Below are 25,817 nucleotides of genomic sequence, written 5' to 3'. Positions count from 1 at the left end.
TTAGTGTATGCTCGCATAGTAACTCTTTAAAGGACCGGTCCACTGTTAATACTTCACAGGAAACATAAAGCAGGTTGTACTCCTTCCAAAAAAATGCGTAATCTCATACAGCTGCTTGTCTGTCTCTGACATGGATTTTTTTTTTTTTTGGCCTGCTGAGGCTTGTTGGAGCCCAGTACTGCAACAGTGTGCTCATCTCCTCTTTTAGATCCTGATCTATAGCATATGATATGGAACACTGTAATTCAAGTTTCAAGACTTGAGTAATATCTGGTTTGATCTCTGGCAGTCTCATCGTTGTCTCTCTGTGCTGGTGGTTTTGTAGGTAGCGTAAGTGTGTTAAATTTCACAATGGGAGGGCAATAAATTCCTCACGTTTCAATGCTCACCTCAGCCCATTGTCCTAACTGCCCCTCATTTTATTCAATGAGCCTCTTAAGATGCTGTTTAAACATGCACATTGTGCTTTTACCATTCAGCCTCGCCCTCAATTACCTTCACCCTACTGACCCCATTTGTTCTAGTTTGTTGTCAGCTGTGCGTCATCATCATTTAATGCACATATTTCTAATAGGGGTGCTAATCAGTTAAAATTGTTAGTCCAGTTACATGCATAACATGCTGATTAGTAAGTCAAATTGATTGCAGTTATTGTCTGGATTGATTCTGGCTGTTCAAAAAAAAGGACTCCTTTTCATTCATTGATTTCATTCCAATGATGTAGCATACCCTTAATTTGGAAGCATTTAAACCTTGTATTCTGTAAGACGAGCATCATAGAGTCTGCTCTTGAATTGGCTTTTTGCAGAGTGGGCTGGTTGGACCCACAACTTCTCCCAGATTTCAGTGGCTGTTTCGTATTCACATTCTCTGAATTCTTGTGGCAGGACGTCAGCTTTAAACGAGTGCAAAAAATGTAAAGGAGGGGGACATTCAATAGAATGAGGCTCTCTCTAGTATTGTCTGCCTCACCCAACCACAAACCAAGCTGAAAGCTCGGGTAACTGTATGGATGTAAGATATAAGAAGTAATAAGTATAATTACTTACATAATAAGTATAAGAAGTAGGTTTGTTTTTCAGAAGTGCATGGCTGAAGAGGTTAACAAAAAGTCCTGAAGACCTTTTAGCACAGTGTCAAATAGATGTGTGAAATTGAGCTTAAATAGCTTGAAGCATTTGCATTTGCAGATTTCCGAGAAACACGCTTTGCACCAAGTCTACTTCTCTCTCGTTAATTAAGAGCTCAGACTTATGAAGTGTATAGATCAATTTCATGTGCAGATCATGTTATAGGTTGTCTGTAAAAAGTAAAACAGTCAGGATATGCAGCAGACATGTCTATAACTGGGTTTGTTCTTTCATCAGACCAATGTGAATGTATAACATGCTAATTTTCCCAATAAAGTTTACTGATACGGCTGTTTTTTTCCCTCTCTTCCAAATCTCATTACAGGTATGTGATAGTGTTCCACTCAGTCCGAATGCATCTTGTTTAATTGGTGCTGCGGCAGGCTGTTTCTGCTAAATGTCAGGGATGTTTTAGCACTGTCACACCTTTATAAATGCAGTTCTAGAGGTGTAGTCTGAGCTATAGCAACAAGAACTGGTGTTTATTGGGTTGTCAGGGTCTGTTACGTCATTTCAAGGTTGTGTTAAACCCCCTGTTGTGGGTGCAAAACTAGGACGTCCTCTCCTGCCGGAGGTTGACTTAATTCAGGATGCTCTTAGCTCATCCTCTGCAGGAGTACACATCATTCTGGACACCTCTCAGTAACCCCAGACCATGTAGCAAGAATACTTGTCCATGCCAAAAAATAAAAAGTATTCATTCATTCCGGAATCTTGATTTTCTTCCCCCATTTACAAGCTAAAAATAGCCTCACCTCATCTGCCGCTGTCATTGCGCTCCATGATCAGAACTGGAGCAGACAGTTTTGGGTAATGACATGGGGCAGAGTTGGCCTGAGTTGATGTTTTAGCTCTCACATGAGCTTCAGGAATGAAAAGAAAACAAGAAGTGTGGCACAGTCTCAGCTCAGCTGTTGTACCCAACCAACTGTACATTGATGCTCTGTGTTGGTCACAGTGACCCTCCCATGTCATTGTATACAGAGTCTCAAATGGCACAGCCACGATGTGTGTATATTGCACATAGACTTTGAAGATCTGGCAACTCTATTCTGATTGGTTGAGTTATGCAATTTAAGTAAATTCTATAGAAATCCATCTGGTTGACACTCGTACAATTCCACTTGATTCTTAGTGAAATCATAGTGATTGTTGTTCTATGAATACCATTCTTGTGTATTTCACCTGAAATTCTGAAAAATTTCATTTTCTGATAAAATTACTTCCTACAAAGTCCCCAATGACCCTTCAACATTCCTTCCCTTGCAGCAGTTTTTCTGTCTCTTCTGTGTGGAATGTGACAGTCAGGTGGCTGGTTCCTGCTTTGCTGGACGTTCCCACGTGATGGTGACCTGTCTGTGACCCTGCATAGGTTAGTGTGGTTAAAGGAGAGATGAGCACCAGTGGCCGTCCATCTGACCTAAATTGTTCTACATATGTAGAGAATAATACTCTTGGTTACATGTATATAAATGTTAAGAGGCAGTCTAAAACATTCAGTGCACATTTAGTCCACCTCCATCTTCATAAATATTGGAGAATAGTGCTCAAATGCTCACTCTGCATAGAAAGCAATTTTGGATTGTGTAAAAACAAAAACTCTCACTAGAGATCCAGTGTTACCTTAAATCTGTTGTCTAAAACAATCTTCCTGGACTCTTGTCCATGTGACATCCTTTCTGTCTTCTTTTTTTCCCACTATTGGAATGGGCAGCAAAAGACCGAAAGAATGCTTCATAGTATCACTGGAAAGTAAGTGGAAGCCCTGGGCTCTTGTTCTTGTTGGGCCATCCTCATCGATATGAGTTTTGATTCTAGACCAAGCCAGTCGGAATGGCTCTGCCGTGACGCTTCACATGTGATTCTCCCAAGCCGAAGGAATGCAGGCCTGATGCCCTAATCTGGTACGCTTTGCTCAGAGGCTTGTGATTGCAAGAACAAACATATTCGCTCCACTTTCAGGCTTAATGGATTTGAGGCAGCCCTGATGATCAGTGAACACCCTGAGCACCATAAAGCTTGTTACGTCATTGACTGAAAGCCTTGTTTCCCAAGATTTCATTATTAACTGTACTATCTGGTATTCTACAAGACTTACTTTACTTTAGCAGAGTTCTGCATCGTCAACGGTATTCCTATTTGACAAACTGTGCTACTTAACAACATCCAAGAATTTGGACCTTAGTTGACGAAGCATCTAAATTTTCTCTGGAGCTCTCCCGCTCTGTCTGATGTTTTTGTTTTGCTGCTGCCTATTCTGCCTTTGCATTTGTATCATCAAAAAGGAAAAGGAAGCCTTCAGCTTCCTGTGTGTAACACATCTGATGAGGAAGTTCACTCTGTGCTGTCAGTGCTTACAAACACTTTGACCTAGATGGGTCAGCAATGCTTGCTGCTTTGTTCTGCTTTACTTTCAAGCTCGATGTGAATTAAACTTTACTTGTATGTATCCCACTTCTTGGAAAAAGGACTGTCAAAGATTGAACTTGGAAGTCACCAAATTTAACTTGGTTGTTAGTAGGAGTTCTTTCTCGACCTAGTCTTACCTAACTGTGCTAGGAGGTATACCATGTGAGCTCCACTCTTTAGTTGCCAAAATCACATCTTTACGCATTTGCTTAAAGTTGAACTCTGCTTGACACATCACCAAAAGGTCTTATGACTAGCACATTTGACAAGAAGTATCGTCTCAAATGGGTCATTTCAAATGCAAATGATGTTGCCACTAGCTGTAGTACATTTAGTCCGCCTTCTTCAGATTTGTATGGAAGCTGTGCCCATTGAGGGTATACAATTATCAACATTCAACAGCTTGTTTTCTCAGTTGCACATCAGGGTGCTCATAGTATGCAGTGTTTGGGTAAGAGTCACATTAATGGCCTAGAATAGTGTAGAAGTACAGTGTGAAGAAAAAGACACACCATAGGTTAATGGTTAATGTTGCTTTTCTCAGTTTAATGCTCCTCAAACCTGCTTACTGTACTCAAGGTATAAAAACGCCTGTCTCCACACAACTTCCTCCTTACTGAGTTGCAGAAACATGCAGGCTGTTTGTGGTCTAATCGCCAATTAACAGTTACTTGCTCAGTTTGCAAAGTTTTCTTTACAAAAGAAGATCCAAGAAGAGCCGAAATTTCCAAGTTATCACAACTGGTCTTCCCTCTTTTCAAACAATTACCTAGCATGCTACAACTGGGGTTCAAAATTACAATAAGCTTGTGTGTGGTCTATGTGCATAGTCTTTGTATCAACACGGAGAACAATCAGTCATAGATAAGGTTCCAACTCTTGGGTCTTTAAGCATGGAGGACCCTTCAGGTGATGCCGGAGGGCAGGGTGGCAAGCAGACAGTGAGCTTTAGCTCTCCGTTCTGCTGGTTTCCGTAGACGAAGTGGTGAGTCAGTTTGATAAGGCTATGGAGGAGGATGTGGTTGATTTGTGCTGTGGAGCCTCTTGAGAAAGTTAGACAAATAAAAAAGCCTGATTCATCCAGACAACAGACAGGTGTTCATGAGAGCAGATTAATTTAGTGACTCACTTACACCTGCCGTGCCTTGGCTTGCATTTCATGACAGGCAAGTTTGTGAGTGTATGTGAATGTGGTGTAGCATATTCCCGTCTGCTCTTTTTTTGTGCATTGAGGTGAATCTAAGCCTTATTAGTCACTGACTCTTCTCACTTTGTTCCTGTTCCTTACTCACAATCATAAACTTCACTGATTTCAGAGGCCTTAGATAAAGACATTATCCAGGCCCAGGACTCTGGTTGGAAGTTGCAGATTCAGCCCATCTAGAGCAAGCGTCCAAACATCTTGCTTATCTTAAGTTCTTTGATGCAGTCATTGCTTATCAGTATTCCTGCTCAAGGATAAAGGAGGCACTGATGTCTACCCATTGCTTTATCATGTACCCTGCAAGATTTTGTTCCCTCTCTTACTCCTGGTTTGCATTTATCCAGATATTTCTAGGAAAATAAGAAAAATCTCAATGCCTGACTGTATCTCCGTAACACTTGCTACCTCTCTCTTGCCCGTTACTATAAATAACTCTCATGTGGGACAAAGGTGTCAGCAGTGCGTGATTTACATTTTGAGCGCCACTTATTTACCTCTGCTGAACCATGCTCCGCTCTGCTGAATGCTCAGTGGTGCTTTCCCTTTACAGGGCCCTAATAAACACCCTGAGCAATGGGCGCTAACTCCAGGCAGAAATCCAAAATACTCTCCTTTCTCTCCACTCTCAGCCTTTCTCCTGCATTCTCTTCAGTCCAGCGAGCTAATCTGGGAAAATTACGCGAGGGGTGCTGTAGTGCATTAGCGGAAACTCAGGCAGTTTTCTTTAAGGATAGTTTTCCAGAGAAACTACTGTCATGACAAAGATACAGTTTGAAGAATTACAAAGTGAAAACATTTTTAGCGATTTGCTTGAATAACAAATCTGGTTGATGTGCACAGACAACTTGAACTCGATCACCCCCTTGAATATGGAGGTTTCTTGGCAAAAATGGCAATACATAATCAATGACATTTTGAAGACTCTTGATGTGTATTTGTTTATTTGTACGCTTTTACTGCTAAGATCAAATGGATCAACAAAAAATTAATTTCTTTAACTGAAAATATTAGGCTTCTGTCTTGACTTGTCCCAGAAATGTAGGAAAGCTGTCATTACATGAAAAGGAGATTACTAAGGCTTGTCAAAGGGCAGCAGATTTTTACCAATTCCTTTGTGTGATCCTAGGGATTATGAATATACACATTTCAGTCACACTGGCAATTTTTTTTTTTTTTAATGTATTAAATTTAGCTGTTGTAATTATTGACACTGGGTTTCCGGTTATGAGCAATATGTGTCTTGTGTGGCCGTGAGGAATGCTACACTGTCACATTAAACCTGCTGCTTGCATAAACACACACCTCGCCCCAGCTGAAGGGTCTCTCCTGACCCACCTCCTTCGCCTATTTGGATGCCTGTCATCTAATCAGAGAGACAGAAACTTGAGCCCTCTCCAACCGGTCCGCTTCACTCCACCCCTCCCCAATGTCATTCACCCTTTTCTGATTGGGAATTGTAGTTTTCAAAATGATTTTCAAAGCCAAGATATAAGCTTGTGTGTATCTCATGTGTCAGATCTTTGCGGAGGTCTACCTCTTCTGTGTAAATTACTCCACCGTTGATGGAAATGTGCTACCCTTGTGTTCCCAAGAGGGGAAGTTCTCCATCCCTTGAGCATGTTAGGATTGAGGGCCTCACAAGAGTCCCATTGTTCAGAGAGGAGAACAAACTCTCCTGCAAAGATATAATGCATCTTATGCAGGGTAGTAACTATTACGGTCAGTTCCCCCTAAATGTGAAATTTATTTACTGCTTGGAAACCTCTAGGTAGACCTCCCTGCAAATGATTTGAAGACTTCAAAAACTTTTGTTAACAATGTGTTCTGTGATACACATGGTGAGCATTCACTGCAGCTGCCTGCTTATTAGAAATGTATCACAACTCTCTTTGCCAACAAAGATAAACAAGCGTGTGTTTTCTGTCGAAGATTGAATATAGGGCACAAATTGTGAGCTTTGTCTTGCCCCCTTTCCCTGTAGGTTGAATGAGAGAAATTACTGTAGCTTCTTTTCTGTTCCACAGAAAGTAAGTAGTAAGAAGTCTTGAGTTTCATTTTTCTCTTTCAAACATGATGGCATCATTAATTTCTTTAGAAGTTACAGGCAAAGACCTGTGAATTTTGATTTCTCTGTTTATCTTTGTATGTAATGGAGTTAATAGTTGTGCTTTTGAGGGTCAGTCCTGACAGCTAAACTATAGGCCAGTGCAAAACTTGACCACTGGAGCCGATCACACCACACAGAGCGCAATTACAAATGCAGACCATAATCTCAAAAACCCTTTTTCTTTGAGTTCAGCCCTAAATACACAGGCTGTAATCTTCAAATCACTCCAAGAAAAATGGGCTTCTCGAACTCCCTGGCTCCTACAACCAAATCTCCCAATAAAAGGCACAGTAGGAGAGCTGGTCAGATCACTGCAGTCATTTATTCTTTCTCCAAATGTGAGACTCTTCAGAGAACACAATCTCTGCCTTTTATATAGCGATGAATATTTAACTAAAACCACTCTATGTGCATGCTCCGATTACGTAAACCCCTCTCTCTTGAGAGAGAAGATTAGTGGAATGCAGATCATCTAGAATGGGTCTTTTTTTTCATAGTGTAAGAGAAACCTATAGGGGTTTCCGTGTTGTTAATAAAAGCCAGGACACACTTTACCACATGTTTTCTTCTCTCTAACTTTCTTGAGTGATCACACTGCTTGTAATGTGCTTAAAAGCTACAGCTCACCCACAGGGGTGACTAGCCTTATACCTTTAGTGCCCCCGTCCCTGGGGATGGCTGTGCTCTAACCAGTACCATGTGTAAATGTATGGCATATTGCCTTGACTGACTGAACGAAGAAAAAAAGTAGGCTTAGGGGCCTATCAGGTTCCTCATGGCGTCAGCCCTGAGTCAGGCCTAAATGTCTATGGATGGGCAAAAGACAACAAAAGGTCCGGTCAGGGAACCCCATGGGATTTCACCCCATGCTTCAGCCAAATGGCCTTTGCTCTTTTTAGCTCATATGGAATGCCAAAATTTAGATGATTGACTGACTGTAGCTGATTGATATCAGTATTTATATTTTTTGCCAACTTCTGCAACTGTAATCAGAACTCAGATGTCCTTCATTTCCCAACGTCTCAGATTACACTTATTTAACGTCTTGGTCTTGTCTATGGGATTTATAGTCTTTAAAACTCAAATTAATGGAATACGTAATCAATGTTAGCCTTTTTTCCCTAAGGGATTTTTTCTTTGGCAATCTGCTGGATTCCGGTAGCTATTTCCTGTGGCCAGTGCTTAGCTCTGTTATCCAGTCAACAGCTGCTTTCATTCTCAGGTGAAATCTTTAGCATCATCAGGCTCACGACAGGAAGTTAAATGTTGCATCATTCACTATTTCCTGTGTAGCAAATGCCTTATAGTGCACTATATGGGGTGAAAGTGAACAAGAATTAATTCTGAATAGTTGTAAAGATAGTTGTATGTAAATAATTATATGGTATTATTAGTAATAGTAATAAATTGACTTTGTACTATAGATGCATACTTTACCAGCTTTTACAAACTTTTTTCATGTATATTAAAATTATATAATAAAACTTAGTCTTTCATGTTGTTTTGCAATGATTAGGAAATAATACGAGAATGTGCTACACCCCATATGCTGCACTATTTAGAAATAGGGAGCAATTTCGGATGCAGCTAAAGAGTTACTCATGGGATAGAGGGAAGGGGAGTAGCCATGTTTGAGAGTGACAGCAAGCATTTCCTGTTGCATCCTTTCCCATAACCACTCATGTTCAGTTGCATTTTTACTTGATTGATTTGGATGCCAACTAAGTTTGATTGCCAGCTAACTAAACAAGCTCTATATACCTGAGATTCTTGGAATATTTGTACATTTTTTGCATTTTTGTGTGAGAGTGCTGTTTGCTCATACTGCCGGATGTGAATCTGTAACTGCACCTCAAACATTCACACAATCATGAGTCACATCCTTTAGGAAGCAAGCCCTCAATGGAGGTTGCTGCTGCTTTCAGATTAACCACGTTATGAGCCTCAAACTTCCCTCTGACTGTAGCACATGAGCTGATTCAGTCCACAGCTGGCTGCTTGCACCACTTCCGCAATTAAGTTCAGTTAGTGTGCTGCACAAAGACAGAGAGTGTTTGCCTAATCACATATCCTCAAGTTTTGCCATGTGAAACAGGCCTTGCCAATGGTTGGTAAGGTCACGTTGGGTTTGACTCACTTAAGTTCGGGAGCACTGAGAAAAGCTACTCTGAGGGAAATGTTCTGCTGTATCATTCGAGTTAACAGCCGGTAATGAACAATGGTAACTGCAGTAGCGCTGATGAATGATCATCATTGCTGTTAATCACCTGGTGACTTTGTCACCATGGCAGCGGATCTCTTAAGGGCTTCCTGTTCAGGTGAAGCTCACTATCCACGCAGCAGGTGTAATCGGGGCACACTCCAGATGCATGGAAAATTGTGTTTATCTTATGAAAGCTGTAAAACTGTGAGGCAAATGGCCTTGTCACATACTTTAAATGCACTGATGACACTCAAATCAGTCTTTTGTAAAATCGGAAGTGTATTATGTGTCATGCTGGTTTGCAAAAATGACAACATGCCAGTGTCACATCGCCCATCGTGTGGCAACAAGCCTGACGAAAACGTGGGATTGGCTCAGATCACTCATCAGTTGACTCACACACCTTGGGCTGTTTGAAAACTTAAGTAACATTTAGAACAATAAAATTCTTACATGGCAAACAATGTCTTTATCATTGTTTCAATCATTTTGATTATATCTGTGAAGCTCATTGTAAGATACCGTGGCAAAATATTTTGTCCAGAAATTAAAGCTTTTTAATGAGTCACAGGTTTCATGGAAGTGTTTATCATGCTGTCTTGGACTTTTGAATGATCTTGACGTCATACCATGCCTCATTCAAGGATGTTCACACCACACATATGGCTCAGCAAGGTCTCGACGTGCAGCAATAGTTTATTGGCAGCTTTAGTAGGAAACACCCTCAAGAAATAGCCTTGCTTTTTGTAGCTGTCCGCACATTTGACCTCAAGTTGTCTACACCGATAAATTTGGCTTATTTGCCTTGCGATGAGCAGCTATAAATATGATTTGTTTCGCCTGGCTTAGTTCAACTCAAAATACCGAAAGCATGTGATTTTTTTTTATTATTGTATTTTTTTTTTGCCCTGATCCAGAGGCCTTAGCAAAATAAGACTATTTGTACACTCCTCTTGTTTTCGCTCATTTTTCAGGTGTCTTGTTTTTGTGACCCCTCGTAAACTCTTGCCACTGATGTAATGCAAGCCTGAAGGAGTGGGGTTTTCATTATTTGGAAATCGCTTATTTCCTGCAGCAGGTGAATCCACAAATCAAACCAGCGTTCATGAAATCCATTAGTTACATTGAATATTGTACAGCATACACTTATTCCAAAGAACTCTTCACTATGCACGCTTCAGCAGAATATCACAGAGCACGTCTTTCATGCGCCTTCTTACGTGTGCAATGTTTGCTCATGCTTCTAGAAGGCAACACACGTCAAACACTTCTGAATTCAGCTATGCAAACTGTCATTCATAGCACTGCACAAACCACCTGGATTTATTTAAAGAGTCACCTGACAACTTTTTTTTTTTTTTTTTTTTTGTCCTCCACGTACTTCACGTTCACATACTTCAGTGGACCCAAGAAGTATTCGGAAAATTAGCCGCATTTAAATATATGTCATTGCATTACATGGCAAAATACTGAACAACTTTCCACTCATTGGAAATAGTTGGTTATTTAAAAGAGGCTTGTTGCGCCACTTGTTGCTCCTGTTTTTAAGTGTGGCCACAGACAGCCCATCATGTCCTATACCACAAGACACCACTATTGAAAGTATCTTTAAACTGCTTGAATTATGAACCCTGAATATTTTCGTTTCCTCTAATAGAGCTACAGAATTAACCACAGTTGGAGCTAATGAAAGAATCTTTATTTTACTTGTCACTAATGGCTGATGCTCCTCGCACAGGCCCTTGTAAAGCTAATTGCTCATGATTTGCTCTGTTAAAATTGCAGGCATAGCACCATCCATTAAAGCATACAGGTAAGCCAGCCTCGTTCACGGACATTGTTATAAAGAGCAAAGGTTTATATTAGTGTCAATGCCACAGGCAGACAAGAGAATTGTGCCTGTACTCGTCCTTTCTCCCTTTCATCTACAAATAGCCTGCTCCTCATAAAAGCTCCTCATCACACGTCCTATTAACTTTGTCCGCCACCTCACACAGTGAACCCCCCCTCCATCTTTTCATATCCAAGGTGGCTGATTTGAACTGCACGGAGTTCATTCTGAGGTGACTGCAAAGATTTGTGATATTGAGAGAGGTTTAAGCTGCGAAAGTTGTGAGATCTTTGTTATATAATAATCTTAAATGTCATTTTGCAGCCATTTGCTCTTGTTAATAGCTTCAGGAGGAGGTAACTGTGGCACTGAGACGTTATCAGTTGTAAGTAGCTGCTCCTCAGAGGTGAAACATCCTCATTAGCTGGAGAAGTCAGAAGACTTTGTGGAAGTGTGACCAGCATCCTTGTTTTTCAAAAATCATAAGTAATGCAGCATATTGTTGACATGGCCTGTGTACAGTACATGAATGTTGCACAATTTTCCACAGAATTTGATTCATCCCAACCTGAATTGTTACGTTACTCCTGGCAAAAAAAGCTGCGTTCTTGTCCCGTTCTCTTGAACCGTGTCATGCCACATTGATAACTTGTAACATCTGTTATTGATGTAGTCATACATATGCATGGGTCTCCTGATGTATGGTCCCGAGATCCTATGCATTCCTCCTCCCTAGGAATTCACACCCAAGTTTTATGACTTCACGGTGCTATTCATAAATGTTGCTGTCATAAAATTACTATGTATTGCAGACCTTTCTTTCTTGGAGAATCTAAAAGACTCATGCGATGCCATGAGGGATTATTCAAAAGCATCAGTCATGCTCATGCTGTAGTTCATCTTTTAACTTTTCATATAGTATCAAATTAGCCAATAGGTTTTAGCATTCCAATTACTATTTAATATATGCTAAAACATTTGTATACTATTCAAATGGCTGAGTTGAGACCTTCACGTTTGTCAGTGACTGACGTGTCATTTCCTCTATCCTGACTTTGTGTCTTTGTACTGAAAGGCTGGCTTCTCATTTCCATTCTCATGGTCTCCTTTCCTCCTTTCACCATGACTTCTGCCATTTAAATCCTTTTTAATGGGAAGTAAACCCAAAAGTTAAATGTAATTTCAGTTTTCGTAACCGTTTCCTCTTGAATGTTTTCTTTGCGTATTATTTGAGTTTTCATTATCTGAAAGCCAGATAAGGGTTGCTGGTCTTTATGAACTCAGTTTACTAACTGGCCAGCCAGATAACAAATCTGTTTAAAATCTCTGACTGAGCATATTACTCATAGTGATTAAGCTTTATTCCACTTTGACCTACATTTTCATATGACTGGAGATTGAGCATGTGAATGAAACTTGCAGAATGTAGCAATGACGGTCCCATAGGAATCCTCGCCCTACTGTTTACCCCGTGGCAGCAGATGAATCCACTTAAGACCCCTAAATACAAACCTGCTTTGTATTTGACAGTTCTCACAGTGAGTTTTCAGATTTTCCCTACATGAAAGAATGGATGGTGTTCTATTACGCATGTTTTAGCTTGTCCAACTATGATCCATGATTCAAGCTATTTTAAGACACCATATAACTTTTTTTAGATTGTGTGCCTTGATAATCCATCTCCCAATGGAATGAAGTCAATCAAATTGAGTCCATAAGGTCAACAAGATTTTGCAAATACACCCATATATAGGCTAAATTAACTATATACACTGATCACAACTTTCTAACAACTGTGTGGCATGGTGTTCCAAAGCTTTTGGCTGTTTGCAAGTTGGCACAAATGAACACCTGCCCCTATATGATTTCTATCTCATGTTTTACAGAGTTTTGAATGCTTAGCTTGCACCCTTTTATTTAAATTATTTATAACCCCATGGTATGCCCTTGAAGAAGTACCTGCCCCGTTTTTGACAATGGGACATTAGATGGAAAGAATGAGAGTGAGAGATGAGTTATTGCAGGGTATTTTTCAAGCTCCTATGTACACAAGCTGTTGCTCAATGTCTTGCTGTCATCAGGTGAGGCGAACATGCCCAGCTTGTGCTAAGAGTCCTAGTGTATTTGCTTAGCTCTAATGTTTGCCGTGAGACAATGTTACATTTATTTTTGTTGTTCGACGTAACCTTCTACTCTAGGATAAGGGGCCCCTGTGGAAAGTGTGCTACATGAACAGCCACTTGGCGGTGAGGAACGCTCATATGGAATAGTTTAACCATAGACAGAATGTAACAGAAGCATCTTACCGTGGTCCAAACCAAATCATCTGCTAAAGATCTTGAATCGTCCAATGGTGCTATGTTTGAGACTGACCCAGTGGAAATATATGGGTCTCGGTTTGCTTCATTAAACATTAAATTAGCTTTACTCCTTAATTTGGTGACTGTCATTTAAACTGTCTCATAAAAATTCAGAGAAAGGCATTAATGTTCCAAGTTGCATATTACTACGCCTTCTCTTTGTGATTCAAGGCCTCATTTGCTTGATCTGTATTAAATGCATAAACTCATTGAGGTTGCAGCATTTAAAGTGCAGAGGATGCTATGTACTAAAGCTTTTTTTCCCCATCTTGCTGTGCATCTAATCCCTGTATAATTGAGGGGGCGCGTGTGCTGCACTGTAGAGAGGCTTTGAGAGTGTGGAGGTGTACAGAGCGAAGTACAAAACCAGGACCTACGTTATCCTTTTATATCTCCCTCAGGGTTGGTGGGGATTATGACTGGCTCTGTGGGCCATTTAGGCTGTGAGCTTTAAATGTGAGTGGGCCTTGATTTATCTGGAATTTGACTCTTTATAAAGAGGGAGTTTTTGGCAGTTTTTATGGCTAGAGTAGTGATATCTGATACTCGATAACCAGTTGCTTTTGGTACTTTTAGGTTGTTCTGTTTCCTTTAAAGGGGTTAAGTTGGAGAAAATGCTGAAATGAAAATCTCTAAAATGTACACACATTCATTTTTGTTCCAAAACTGTATGACTTGATATTTCGAAGTTTTAACTTTATTATATAGATATTTTGAAGTTTAAACTATTTTTGTCAATACACTGAAAGTCATTGAGCATTTTTGTCTTTGAACTATCTTTTAATGTGATGACACTTCAAAATTTTTATTCATAACAGGATATAAGTTTTGCAAGATAGTTGTGAATGTCACCTTAACCTGCATATTATTCTGTCTAGCATTGGATTACTCTAAAATACTTATTTCGGGGATTTATTAAGCAACAGTCATTATTTCAACATACCAGCCTGTTGACCATTGTCACATTTAAGGGACACATTGTTTGCACAAATAAAACCCATTATATTGATTAAAAGGAGCTTTATTGTGGATCAGAGGGGATAGAGTTCAATATGCAGATAAGCCAATGCATTCCTCTGGTGATCATAGGATTATAGGATTTAAAATATCTTTTCAAGATCCGGAAATGTCTAATTTATGATATCTTACTAATTATGGTAGAACTGCATAGGTGTGACCCAAGTAAGGTTGGGAGTCATTTGAAATTTTCAGATTCTGGTTCCATTAAAATCATTAAACAACTATTCATAAAATAGTGGTAAGGAAAAATGCACAGTACTCAACTACTCAATGATCAATACGTTTATTACTTACTGTCAACTTAATTTAAAGGTTGGAAAAGTCAACATATTACAGTATACAGATCTTCATAAGTAGGATTGGGTATTGTTAGAAATGTTCAGGTTCTGGCTTCATTTAAATGACCTATTATTATGTTTAACTATTTTACCTTCAATGAATGTAATGTTACTGGGAGGTAGTAAGTAATGTTGAGTAATGCTAGTCCATCAGACAGCATGTGCTTCAAAGTTGATGTTTTTTACACTATCAATAACATTTTGTTTTTTAAGCAGGAATAAGCTGGTTGGCCAAATGGTTCCTTGAAGTCTGAGACACTTGTTCATTTCCCTAAATAAACGAACTATAAACTCTTAACTGTTATACTTATAAACATGTATACACAATCTCCATAAAGCCCCTATATTGCAAATAATACTGCACAAGATGCTGTGAAATGAGTGATTCCAAATTTTTAAACATTTAAAATGCATGAAAAGAAATATTTTCTATCACTCTTTAAATAAAATTTACACTAAATAATCTAAACCTCATGCTTGCATAACAATAGCAGTTTATTTATTTAGTGGTACAAGCGTAAGTCAGTATGTATATTAATGACAATATGGGACAAATATAATGTAATTTAGTGGCAGCATGTGCAGCGAGCTGCCTGTACATGTACAGTCAGAAAAAATTATGTGCACGGTTATCCAAAGTGTACAGTCGAGGGAAACTATGTGTTCGGCAGTTAAAGATGCAACGGCGCAGCACGTCCGTGGAATGCACATCATTAGAATCAATGTGCTCCGTAATTAAAGAGACAGGGTGGTGTTTCTGTTACTCGGTTTGTGACATCCTTTAAGGGCAATGCAGAATCATAAGAACACTGGTGGAAGGCTGCTCACAGTGCTTGGTCACGTGTCGCACCAGAACTGTTTTTGGAACCGAAACTTCTCCGGTTCTCAGCCCTAGACCGAAGATCTCAGCGTTCCCTCCTATTTTGACTTGTTAACAATGTAAATTTTAATGCTTGTGGTCTAGTTGCGTTGTGATCCGCCCTATATCCCAGCTTCTTGTATAGTAATTTATTAGCAGTGACAAACCAAATTTTTCAACCAAGTGACACATTGAGGGTGCAGACCTCGAAACTGTCTCTCCAAAGTCCCGCAGACATTCACACCATGCACCACTGCCTAAAGCCTGGATTTATTTCAATGGAAGATGGATTAGGCCATGGGTAATGGGAGGGGAATGAGTCCAGAAATCAAGAAGGACTGTTGTTGCAGCAGACGACATGCAGGGTTTCAGTAAATGTCTGGTCTGCTTGCAGAACAATGGGCCCTGTTTCTGGGTGACACTAGACTGCTGTGTGCTTGGCTTAGATGGAGAGCTCATCACCTCCTGACCTCACACCCCAAAGCCTGTGACAGGCAGTGAAATGTACTAAAGATGTGCCTTGTCGTTCTGACCCACATAGCGAGCCACACAGCACTCAGGGACACATGGATCTGGTTTAAAGCGAGACCATGAAAGGGCCTTATTTTAGCTTACTCTGCTGACCGGTCTCTGTCTCGCTCTCTTTTTTTCTCTGTAGCATTCCTTTATCCTCCTGTATTGTTCTCAGTTTATTTATAACTCTAGTCATTTATTGAGCTTGTTTAGTCTTACTTTTTGGTGTGTTGTATGAGGCCAAGTTTGTAGTGAATGTGGGAATCCATCCTGCATCGCATTGGGCGAGTTTCCACCTTGAAAGTCTATTAAGTTGCTTTCTCTAATGCAGATGGCAATTTGTGTTTGAATTTTAGTATGTAGGAAAGCTGTTATTGATTCAGACACTGCCCGATGCAAATGAATTTAGATAATAGAAGTACTTATAAGATGCATGGCATCATGCAACCAATCCATGTCCCCAGACTATGAGCCTAATAAATGATTCATTGGGAAAATGATTGATTGAATGTTTCTAGGACTTCTTAGCTAGAGTTAATTGAGTCCTTAATGTTTCAAACCCAGAAGCACTGAGAACTGTAAACCTGGGTTGTTATACTTAAAAACTAAAAAACATAAAAAAACATTTTAATTACTTTAAATAAAATACATTTTCAAGAGAATAGAATATTAACAAAATTATAACTTATTTTATTGTATTTTATTTTGGTGAGTTTCCAAGGCAACATTTATATCATTTTAACTTAAATAAAAATTAATGAAAACTAGTATATTGACATGCTTAGGAAGAATTTTTTTTTTTGAAAAATATAAAAAAGCAAATATATAAATAAAAACGGTTTAAAATATAATAAAATCCTTAATAGTATATTAATGAAATGAAAATAACTGCTGTTTATTTAGTTTTTTTTACCTTTCCAGGTTTATTGTAGCTTTACTTAAGACTGTGTTAGTTTTGAGATGAGCATTATTATTTTATAATAAGCTACTGTTACAGTGATCTAAATTACTTTGATTCTGTAATTCAGGGTTAATGTCTTTTGAAGCGTTGTGTAGGCCTACCTTTGAAAACCTTAGTCTGTCACAAAATGCTGTATGGATGTATTTGGAAATTGGACAAGGCCTTGTGCCCTCTGCCTTTATTACAAATTAACTGCGTTGAACATTCAGTTTCAATACAATTACTGTCAGATTTCAAATTGCCTGCTGTGAGCAGCATTCCTGTTTTATAATACATTATTCAATATTCGGTTATATTGTTCACTTTTTGTCAGTAAACTTATAGAAAATGTGCATTGAGTAGCTGTACACGTGATCATAAAAAAACAAACCTCTTTGAAAAGGTCTCTATAGTCAACTAATTGTCCAGAGAAGCACATTTGTCAGAGGCAGAACAGCTGGATTTCCCCGCAAGACCTTCACCATGACCTCAGTTTACCTCCCAGCAAACATAACTCTTAACAGAGACAACTGAAATGTTCATTAGAAGAGAACAGAATTATGCTCTCCACCAAATCACCCTGGGGGGTGAACTGCAGTTTTCAAAAATAAGTGCACCCTGAAAACATGGCCCTGGTTCTGAGCAGTCCATTAAGTGCTGATTGATGGCAAATCTTTGGGTTTGGGAAAAAGAAAATCAAGTTTTAGTTTTCCTTCCCTAATTGGAGTCCAGCATTCTCTGCCTGTTTCAGATCTAGATGAAGCTGTCATGGTTTTGCAGCTAGCTCAGTGCTGTTTGAAGGAACAACTGTTCAGTCTTATTCAAAGCAGATGCCTGACTGTTGCACTTTTCCTTTTTCATTTCCTTTGTCATTTCTCTTCTGTGTAAACCCCTCAGGACCTCTGCGGCTTGATGACTCGATCAGCACTGAGACTCCATAGGAGGTTATCAGAAACGCTGCTCGCATGGCAGAGCAATCACTGCTGTACACAAGCAGCGCCGCTGCACTTTTACCCAGTAAACTGGGTACCCATATTTTACTCCTAACAAACCAAGGTTGTGATTTGCTTTTGCGCGATCCTTTGTGTTACCTTTAGAATTATACATCTGTTTAGTGCTACTGCACCTTTAAGGCTTCAGCATGTAAATAACCTTGACTCCGATTGGCTTACTTCTAGTTATTGTTCATGCAGAATACTGAATGGCTATTGATAGTTAGATATGAGGAGACATATGTTAATGTTTTCATGATTTTTAATGAATAACCATCTTTGCATTGGAAAGTTGTGTGCATTAATCTATCAAGAGCAAGTAAATACTTTTTTACCACTTTCAACTCCATCTAGTGTTCCATCTCAGTATGTTGTTCAAGAGCTAGAATTTATACATTTTGATGTATAAAGCAAAATAATTTGTTTTTAAATAAAATTGGGGAAGGCGCATAGCAGTCCTAAATGCTTATCTTTGGTTAATGAGAAGGCATGAGCTGCATCAGTTGGGACATTTTGAACCAATGACCCGGACTTCATGTGACCAGAATGAGAGATCCAGTAAACATTATCATCTCATAAACAAATCGCCAACATCTTACCAGCTGGATATGTTTTTTTTTTTTTTTTTTTTTGCAACACAAACAATATTTTATTGAGTTGTTGCCTTCAGAAATGTTCCTATTATTAGATATTTTCCTTAAATAGCTTCAACACACATAACTGATAAGATACTACTAAATATAATGTAGAAACTTACATTTTCTGTAAAGCGATTTGTATCGTGAAAAGCTTAATAAAAATAAACATCAATTGAATTAAACTTTGATTTCTGCTTTAATGGCTTTTCGTGCGTTTTTCAACCTGCATGCGGAAAACAGGACATGCACTGATTCAGACCGTTCAGATGTCAAATGAAAGTCTTATGATGTTTACAGTGGTTTGAAACAGCGAGAGTACAGCAGTCATTGGCTGAGCCTGTGTAACTGTGGGGATTTTTTAACTTATGATCGGCCGTCCGTTTGGCTCTGAAACACCCAGAAGGCTCCATGTTGAACCGCTGCCCTTTTTCCACTTTATCAAGGCAACATGCAAAACAAAGACTGTGCATATGTGCCTAGTGGATGTGGTTCATACTTGTTTTGATGTATTAAACTCCTGTCATGGCCATTACTAAGTGCTGCTGGGAAATGGAGCGCAGGCTTTCAGGCAGTCATGTGATCGAGTCTGTCCATCAGCCGAGTTCCTCGTACAGTTATCAAGCACATCACAGCAGCTAAGCTGATTATTCCTTCACTCAGTCAGTGCACAATTAATGGATTTAGATTTTTTACCTCTTTGAGTGTATATAGTTGTCCTTTTTCTCTCTTCTATCTTTCTTGGTGTATTTTGGGAATAGATTTGGTTTGGTATTTTATATCCACTGTCTATAGATGCCCAGTGCACTACGGTTGAGCAGGGGAGGGGTGGTGGATGGTATTTTTAGAATCACTGTTTGACTGGCGCCCTGTTTGTGAAATATGAATCCTGGAGAAGATCAGAGGGAATGAGGTCCCCCCTGGAGGACAGAATCTTTGTCTTTCCATTAACTCAGACTAAGTGCTCTGCATGCCCACAAACACTTCAGGAAGTGCACCGGTGAATAATGAAGCTTGACGACTCTGTGATTGCTAGAGTAAGGCCACAAAAATACTCTGTGTAAGAATGCAAAAAATGCAGATGCTTGGCCAACATATGCATGTACATATACATACTTAACATGAATTCTTGCATTACTGCGGTGGTAAGAAACCCCAAAAGGAATATTTCCAACATCATGCCATTAAATAGCAATTTGCTAACTGTTTAAATAACTTGCTTACTGATAATCTTGTTAAAGCAGGGGTCTTCTACTTGTTTCAGGCCACTGACCCCTTGGTTGGAGAAACTGAGCTTAGTCCTTGTTACATATTTTACAGAATTGCTCATAATAACATATGCATAGCATCAAAGCTGTGAAAATAATCACTACTGACGAACTGACATGTTTAACTCAATACTTAAAGTTGTATTGTATTGAAATTAAGCTTTAATCTACTTCCCCATGTTTTATTCTTTAATCTTCATAGTACCTCTTTTCTACCACCTTAAACCCTCGCACATCAATGCAAAAGCACACACTTGTTCACTTTGCAGTGCATCTGGCACGACTGCAAGACAAGAGGCCCGAAACAAGGTTCTGCAGTTTGGATCCCATTATTGTGGAAAAGTACTGTCACAGATATGGATTTGTGTTCTTAGAAACCAGGGCCCGGGGCCAGTTTTTTTCCCCCCTTCGTTCTTTTTTTGGCATGAAATTGGACAGATGTGACAAGTTACAGTGCAAGCGTAACCGAGGATGTGGTCTTCACTCCACGATGGTTTTAGCATAATCTGAATAAGGATCAACTGTTATATACGAACATGGAATAAAGAAATGAATGAGCTGCATATGAAAAGCAGCTGTTTGTTCTGTAAACTGTTTGGGAAGTTCCCCTGCTGAAGTGAACTTTAGCATTGACCGTCTGCTGTTTTTTAAAAGATGCGTTCATGGCCTGATGCGAATCATTAGATCTGTAGCTTGGCAGGCACGGAGAGCTCAGCAGCTGTCTGCACTCGGAGGACTAACACTTCCTCCTATGGCAGAGAAAATGAGCTTGTGGAAGGCTGTACTGTATGTTTTGCCAGAGCCCTGTAGCCGGTTACAACAAACCCCTTCAGTGAAGAAAATCCTCAATGATAATAGCCCTGCAGTTATAACTACAACTTTTCTTAACTCAAGTAGTTCATTCCAGCTGGACAACAAATTCATTCTGCATAGATATGAAATATTATTCAAAAAAGTCATTATTCATTTGTTGCCTACTGTACCTCTCACTTCAAAAAGCATCATTTTGAGTTAGCCATGACACATTGACAGATTAGGTTATACGTTTTTTTTAAGCTATTAAACTTTAAAAAAATAAATAAAAAAAAGGTGGTAAAATTGTTTTCATTATACCAGAGTATAATCGCAAAAAACTCATTTAAATGTTTTTATTATACATTTTATTTTTTATAATATACTCCAGTTAGCTTTGTTATATAAAACTTTTTTCATAATGTGGTGTCCACCAGTAAAATATTTACTTATTTATAGTCATTTCTCTATGTAATAAACATAGAATTAAAAAAAAATCTCTTTTTATGAATATTTTATTTAAATTTCATTATTTAAATAGACTAATTAAAACACTTATGTATTTTAAAGTATTTATTAATTAATTAAACTTTTTTTATCTCTTTCTGTTTGTATTATTATTTTCTGTTTGTAATTATATTTTCCCTTATATTCAAATAGACTTATTTAACTAATTAAATACATTTATAAATACATGTGTTTTTAATGTAACTTTGGTATCACAAGAACTTTTGTGAAATGCTGATCGCTTGTATTATTCTTTTCTCGCTATATGAAAATGACAACAAATGCTGCAGTCTTGTAATCTTATGAGCCATTTTATTGAACAGTACACCATGAATGATCTCCACTAGTTTCTAAAGTAGGGAATTGCAGAAGGCAAGATACTTTATATTTATGTCTAAATGACAGAAAGCATTTGAATTATCTTTTAAATGTTTAGAAATTTGGTAAACGACAGAATTTGTTTGGTCCACGCAACCTCTGTTTGGACTCAAGCATCGCCTGACCCGTTGCGTACAATGTAACCGTCCCAGAGTTCAGGAGACTCTAGTTTTATCTATAACTGTTGATGTTCACCGTTTACTGAAGCCAACTCTTATCTCTCAGAGCTTTGATCTACCGTTTGCTCCATTCCCCAGTGGCATTGCCTACGAGAATGCTATGCAACCTGCTAGCATGAGTCATGCCAATCCGTTTTATTTGCCCTTTTACAAATGCAAATCTCAGGGGTTATTCAAGTGTGCTGTTACTCAGCGGCTCTCACAGCTGCCTCTTTCTCAGCCTGCTCCGCAGATTTGATCCACTGAGTGAAATGATGTTCGGTTTACTTTTACTACATATTTAGTCCGGCTCTGTGATGTGGTCGAAGCTGCTTTGATCCAGTTCCCGCCACATCCATGAGCCTCTTATTGCATCTTAGCACCCACACAACTTCTGCAAAACAGTATCAGGTGAGAGTCTTCAATCTGCATTGATGATGCTCAGCGGGCCGAACACCGTCTGTCCCATTAATCTGTAGAAACAGCAATGCAGTAAAAAAAGACTCGGCCTTTTGAGGAAAACAGAGCAGCTCTGTGTTAATTCAGTTTCAGGAGTTGGCATCGTATCCATTATCATTATTGTATTAGCGTTTGGCTTATTTTCTCAGAAAAGAGCAGGGGTGAGTTTTCTAGAAATGCTCTTTGCTGTTTCTGGTTACTGCTGTATTTTTTGGCTTGTTTACAGACAGGAGGGCACCACAGCTGCATTTATATCTCCATGCCAGGCCAGAGATGTAGACCAAATGATATTTTGTGCGCGACAGTCAAGTAAACAGCTGATTGTTCGCTGAACTGTGCAAGCTCACGTGACTAGCTAAGCAGAACTAGAGATAAAAGCTGATCTGTGTGCCTGTGAGTGAGTTAATAGATAAGAAGGGTACATATGCAGTCTCTTTTACACCCACAACCCAAACTTTTGTTTTTGAACCAAATTAATGCTTCTTTTTTACAAAGGCAGAATTTACTCAACAGTTACTTATTATTCAAACTGCTCTTTTAATAATTCATTGTATTACCATTTGAAGCCCCTCTCTCTCTATACAGTAGTCAGCTCCACTTGAAAGGGTTTCTTTGTCTAATTTGTCTGTTTTATGTAGTTTAACCTACAGTGTGTAGTCTGTTAAAGCTGTGTTTACTCCTGTAACCAAACCCTCAATTATTTGCATCACATAATTGAGAAGAGCACAAGCACCTGTGTTTTTATTTTGAGAAGCGGGGTACTAAATGTGACGCTTGCGGTTTGCCGAAACAAGCTTGCATGAGGTGCCAAAGTTAAATGCATCACTTCCCTTACTCTCTCTTGCATACTCGCCCACTCACTCACACTTGTTCCTGTGTCTTATCAGCAAGAGAGAGAGTACAAAATCTCCTTTTAAGTTGCAATCAATAAGGTCTTTTTGCCCCAGACCTGAAGAGAGGCTAGCAGAGCTGTAACCCCCAGCATGCCTCAGAAGACCTCTTCCTTTGTCCTGCAATATCAGCCATTGATTAGATTATCTACAGACATAGTGAGATGGGAAATAAGTTGGCCTCTGTTTGCAGAGAGGAGACTCAGAGCACTGCCTTCTTTAAAGTTTGGCCCCAAAATGTGGTCCAGGGGCCCAAAATCAAACTCTATGCAACTTTACGAATGCTTCCAAGCTAAATTTTACGAGAGTGGGCATCAATGTGAAATGTTGTCTCCCATAGTCACTTTTTTCAGGACAATTTTTGTTGAAGCTAGAGTTTGAAGTGAACTGTTTATACCCACCTACCTAAATGCTACCACATTATGCAAGTGCGCACAGGAGTTTGCATACAAGTATGCATTTTCAGCATTTTTTCGTTCTCCATCACATTTCTTTCTGCTCTCATTGCACTGAACCCTAGTCAATAGTGTGTACACTTTCATTCCCCCATCTAAGCCTGAATCCCTTTTGTTTCTCTCTCTCCCTCTACTGTCCTTTGGGATTAGTGGTACTTAATGGGTTGCAGATGCCTGCTGCTAGTACGGTTGTTAGTGCATTTGGGAAATGAATGGCTCTGTCTGCATTAATGTGGAGAAAGAATGCCACCATCAGCATTCTAGAATGGCAGCACATCAATGACACCGAATACACTGGTTGCAGATAGCTGGAGAATCTATAGGTGTCCTCATTGAACTCTTACATTTAGCTTTTATAAGATGCATGTTGCAATTTTCCCACCAGGTATGCAGGGCAAGTCTTTCACAGAATGGAATTAGTACTCACGTAATACATGCGATTTAAGCGCTGGGGTTGTGTGAAAGTAGGCCACTGAAAAGTGGCCCTTTTTTCCACAAAGTGCCACTGGATTAATTCATCACTGGTGGTTGCTGGAGCAATCATAATAATGATTAATGATCAGGCTTGCGCACACTGTTTAAACTGCTGATAAGAGCTCAGCTTGACCGGAAAGGAACTTTGACGTCAACGCTTGGATACCCACATGCGCAGGGAGGTGCATTCCATCTGAAAACACTGACACTGTTGTGATTGGGCAGGTCAGGCTACCCTGGATAGAATATCAGACAGGTTTTGTGGGTAGGTTATAGAGTCAAGGGAGATGGTGTAGTGTCTGGTCACATTGAAACAGTTGCACCAAGCTTTTGTAGTTTCTTTCTTATAGGTGTGTTTTGTGTGTGGTCCATACAGGAATTTAGCACAGGATAAGAGGACCACTTTGTGTTTAAACTGGTTGAGTCTTGTCCCCTGCTGTGCTTTATGCGTTGTCTACAGAGGATGTTCTGGAGGTCTGGCAGGAATCTGGGGTCAGGTTACGTTATTTAAGGTTGAGTGGATCCCCTCTGGTTCCCTGTGAGCTATAGTGGTTTAACATAAAGCCATGGCATTTGATTTAAAGTACATCTGTAATACTCTCCGCTCAGAGAGAAATGATTAACATACAATAAATAGTTGTTAAGTATGTTTCCATCACATGAAAGTTAATCAACTAAAAGGTTTATATGTCTTCTGTTCTTGTCCTTGCAGGATCGGAAGCTGTCAAGATCAGAGCGCCAGCGCTTCAAGGAAGAGGCTGGCATGTTGAAAGGCCTGCAGCACCCAAACATTGTGCGTTTTTACGACTCATGGGAGTTGCCCTCCAAAGGCCGCAAGTGTATTGTGCTGGTGACGGAGCTCATGACATCGGGAACCCTAAAAACGTTAGTAAAAAGCATCTGGTCCGCTTTTATATTATATTGTTTGTCAAACATAATATTGCTTAATGAATGGTCAAATGCAAAATTCAGTCAAAGTGTGTCATTTTATTTTTTTGTTAGGATTGTAGTCTGGTGTTATGTAAATGATTAACACTTACTTTAAGTGTGTTACCCAGGTTTTTATTCTGTCACATTTCATATTTTTTCCCAATTCACAGCGTCCACTGCAGTTAATATTGTATTGTGCTACAGCATTCAAATGCAACAACAGGATGGCCTTTTAAACATGCTTTTCACCAGCCTCATGTCCATCGCCATTAGCGGACCGTCCACAGAAGCTGTGATTATCTGTTACAAAACACAATCACAATAGAGCGATTGAATTCGAACTGTTACCAGAGTGATCGCAGGGGAAGAGTGGCATGTCACCTTTATGTGAGACAGGCATTGTGGGTACTGAACAGATGCTGGAGCTGTAGTGAGACGAACCACAAACTGGACCAGCAGCCCCCTCCTGTGGATGTATGGGCTCAGACACAAACAGAGTCATATACACCCACTTATCTCCTGACTATGATACCATTCTTGCTTTTCCCACCTTCCAAATCAGTAAATAGAAATGTGGCATAGAGGCTTGTAAGATCGTCTTGAAATGAAAAAAACAACAACAACAAAAAAACACTGGTGACTCATGCACATGAACATGTCACCAAGAAAACCAGTAAATGATGGAGGCATATTGAACTGGGTTGGCCCTTTAACATAAAAACTGATTTTTTTTTTTGATTGTAATCATTTGTTAGGAGTTTCCAGTACACATAAAAAGGAGTCCCACAAAGATCCTTCATCCTCAGAGCCTCAGTCACGCACATTAGTTATCTGTCACATAGCTCCCAACAACAGGAACGCCACTATTACTGCCAGAAGGAGACATGGGGAGATGAGTGAAAAAGGAAAAATGAGAAAAATTGTCAGGCTTGCTTTGTATTCATCATCTCTGGCATCCCGGTAGT

General features: G+C 39.4%; 1 protein-coding gene across 5 annotated transcripts in view; it reads left to right on the top strand.

Annotated features, from left to right (window-relative positions):
* LOC113058770 (serine/threonine-protein kinase WNK1-like) overlaps positions 1 to 25,817 on the top strand; it is a 68,951-nt gene that overhangs the window by 6,608 nt on the left and 36,526 nt on the right. For all 5 annotated transcript variants that reach the window (XM_026226974.1, XM_026226981.1, XM_026227006.1 and 2 more), the window contains exon 3: positions 24,635 to 24,807. In XM_026226974.1, coding sequence (XP_026082759.1) covers positions 24,635 to 24,807 — 173 coding nt within the window. The remainder of the gene's footprint in view (positions 1 to 24,634; positions 24,808 to 25,817) is intronic.

The sequence above is a fragment of the Carassius auratus genome, chromosome 4 (assembly GCF_003368295.1).
Source record: "Carassius auratus strain Wakin chromosome 4, ASM336829v1, whole genome shotgun sequence".
In the NCBI taxonomy this organism is placed as follows: domain Eukaryota; kingdom Metazoa; phylum Chordata; class Actinopteri; order Cypriniformes; family Cyprinidae; genus Carassius; species Carassius auratus.
Note: the sequence above shows the minus strand (reverse complement) of the source record. Positions and strands in the feature narration are given on the sequence as shown.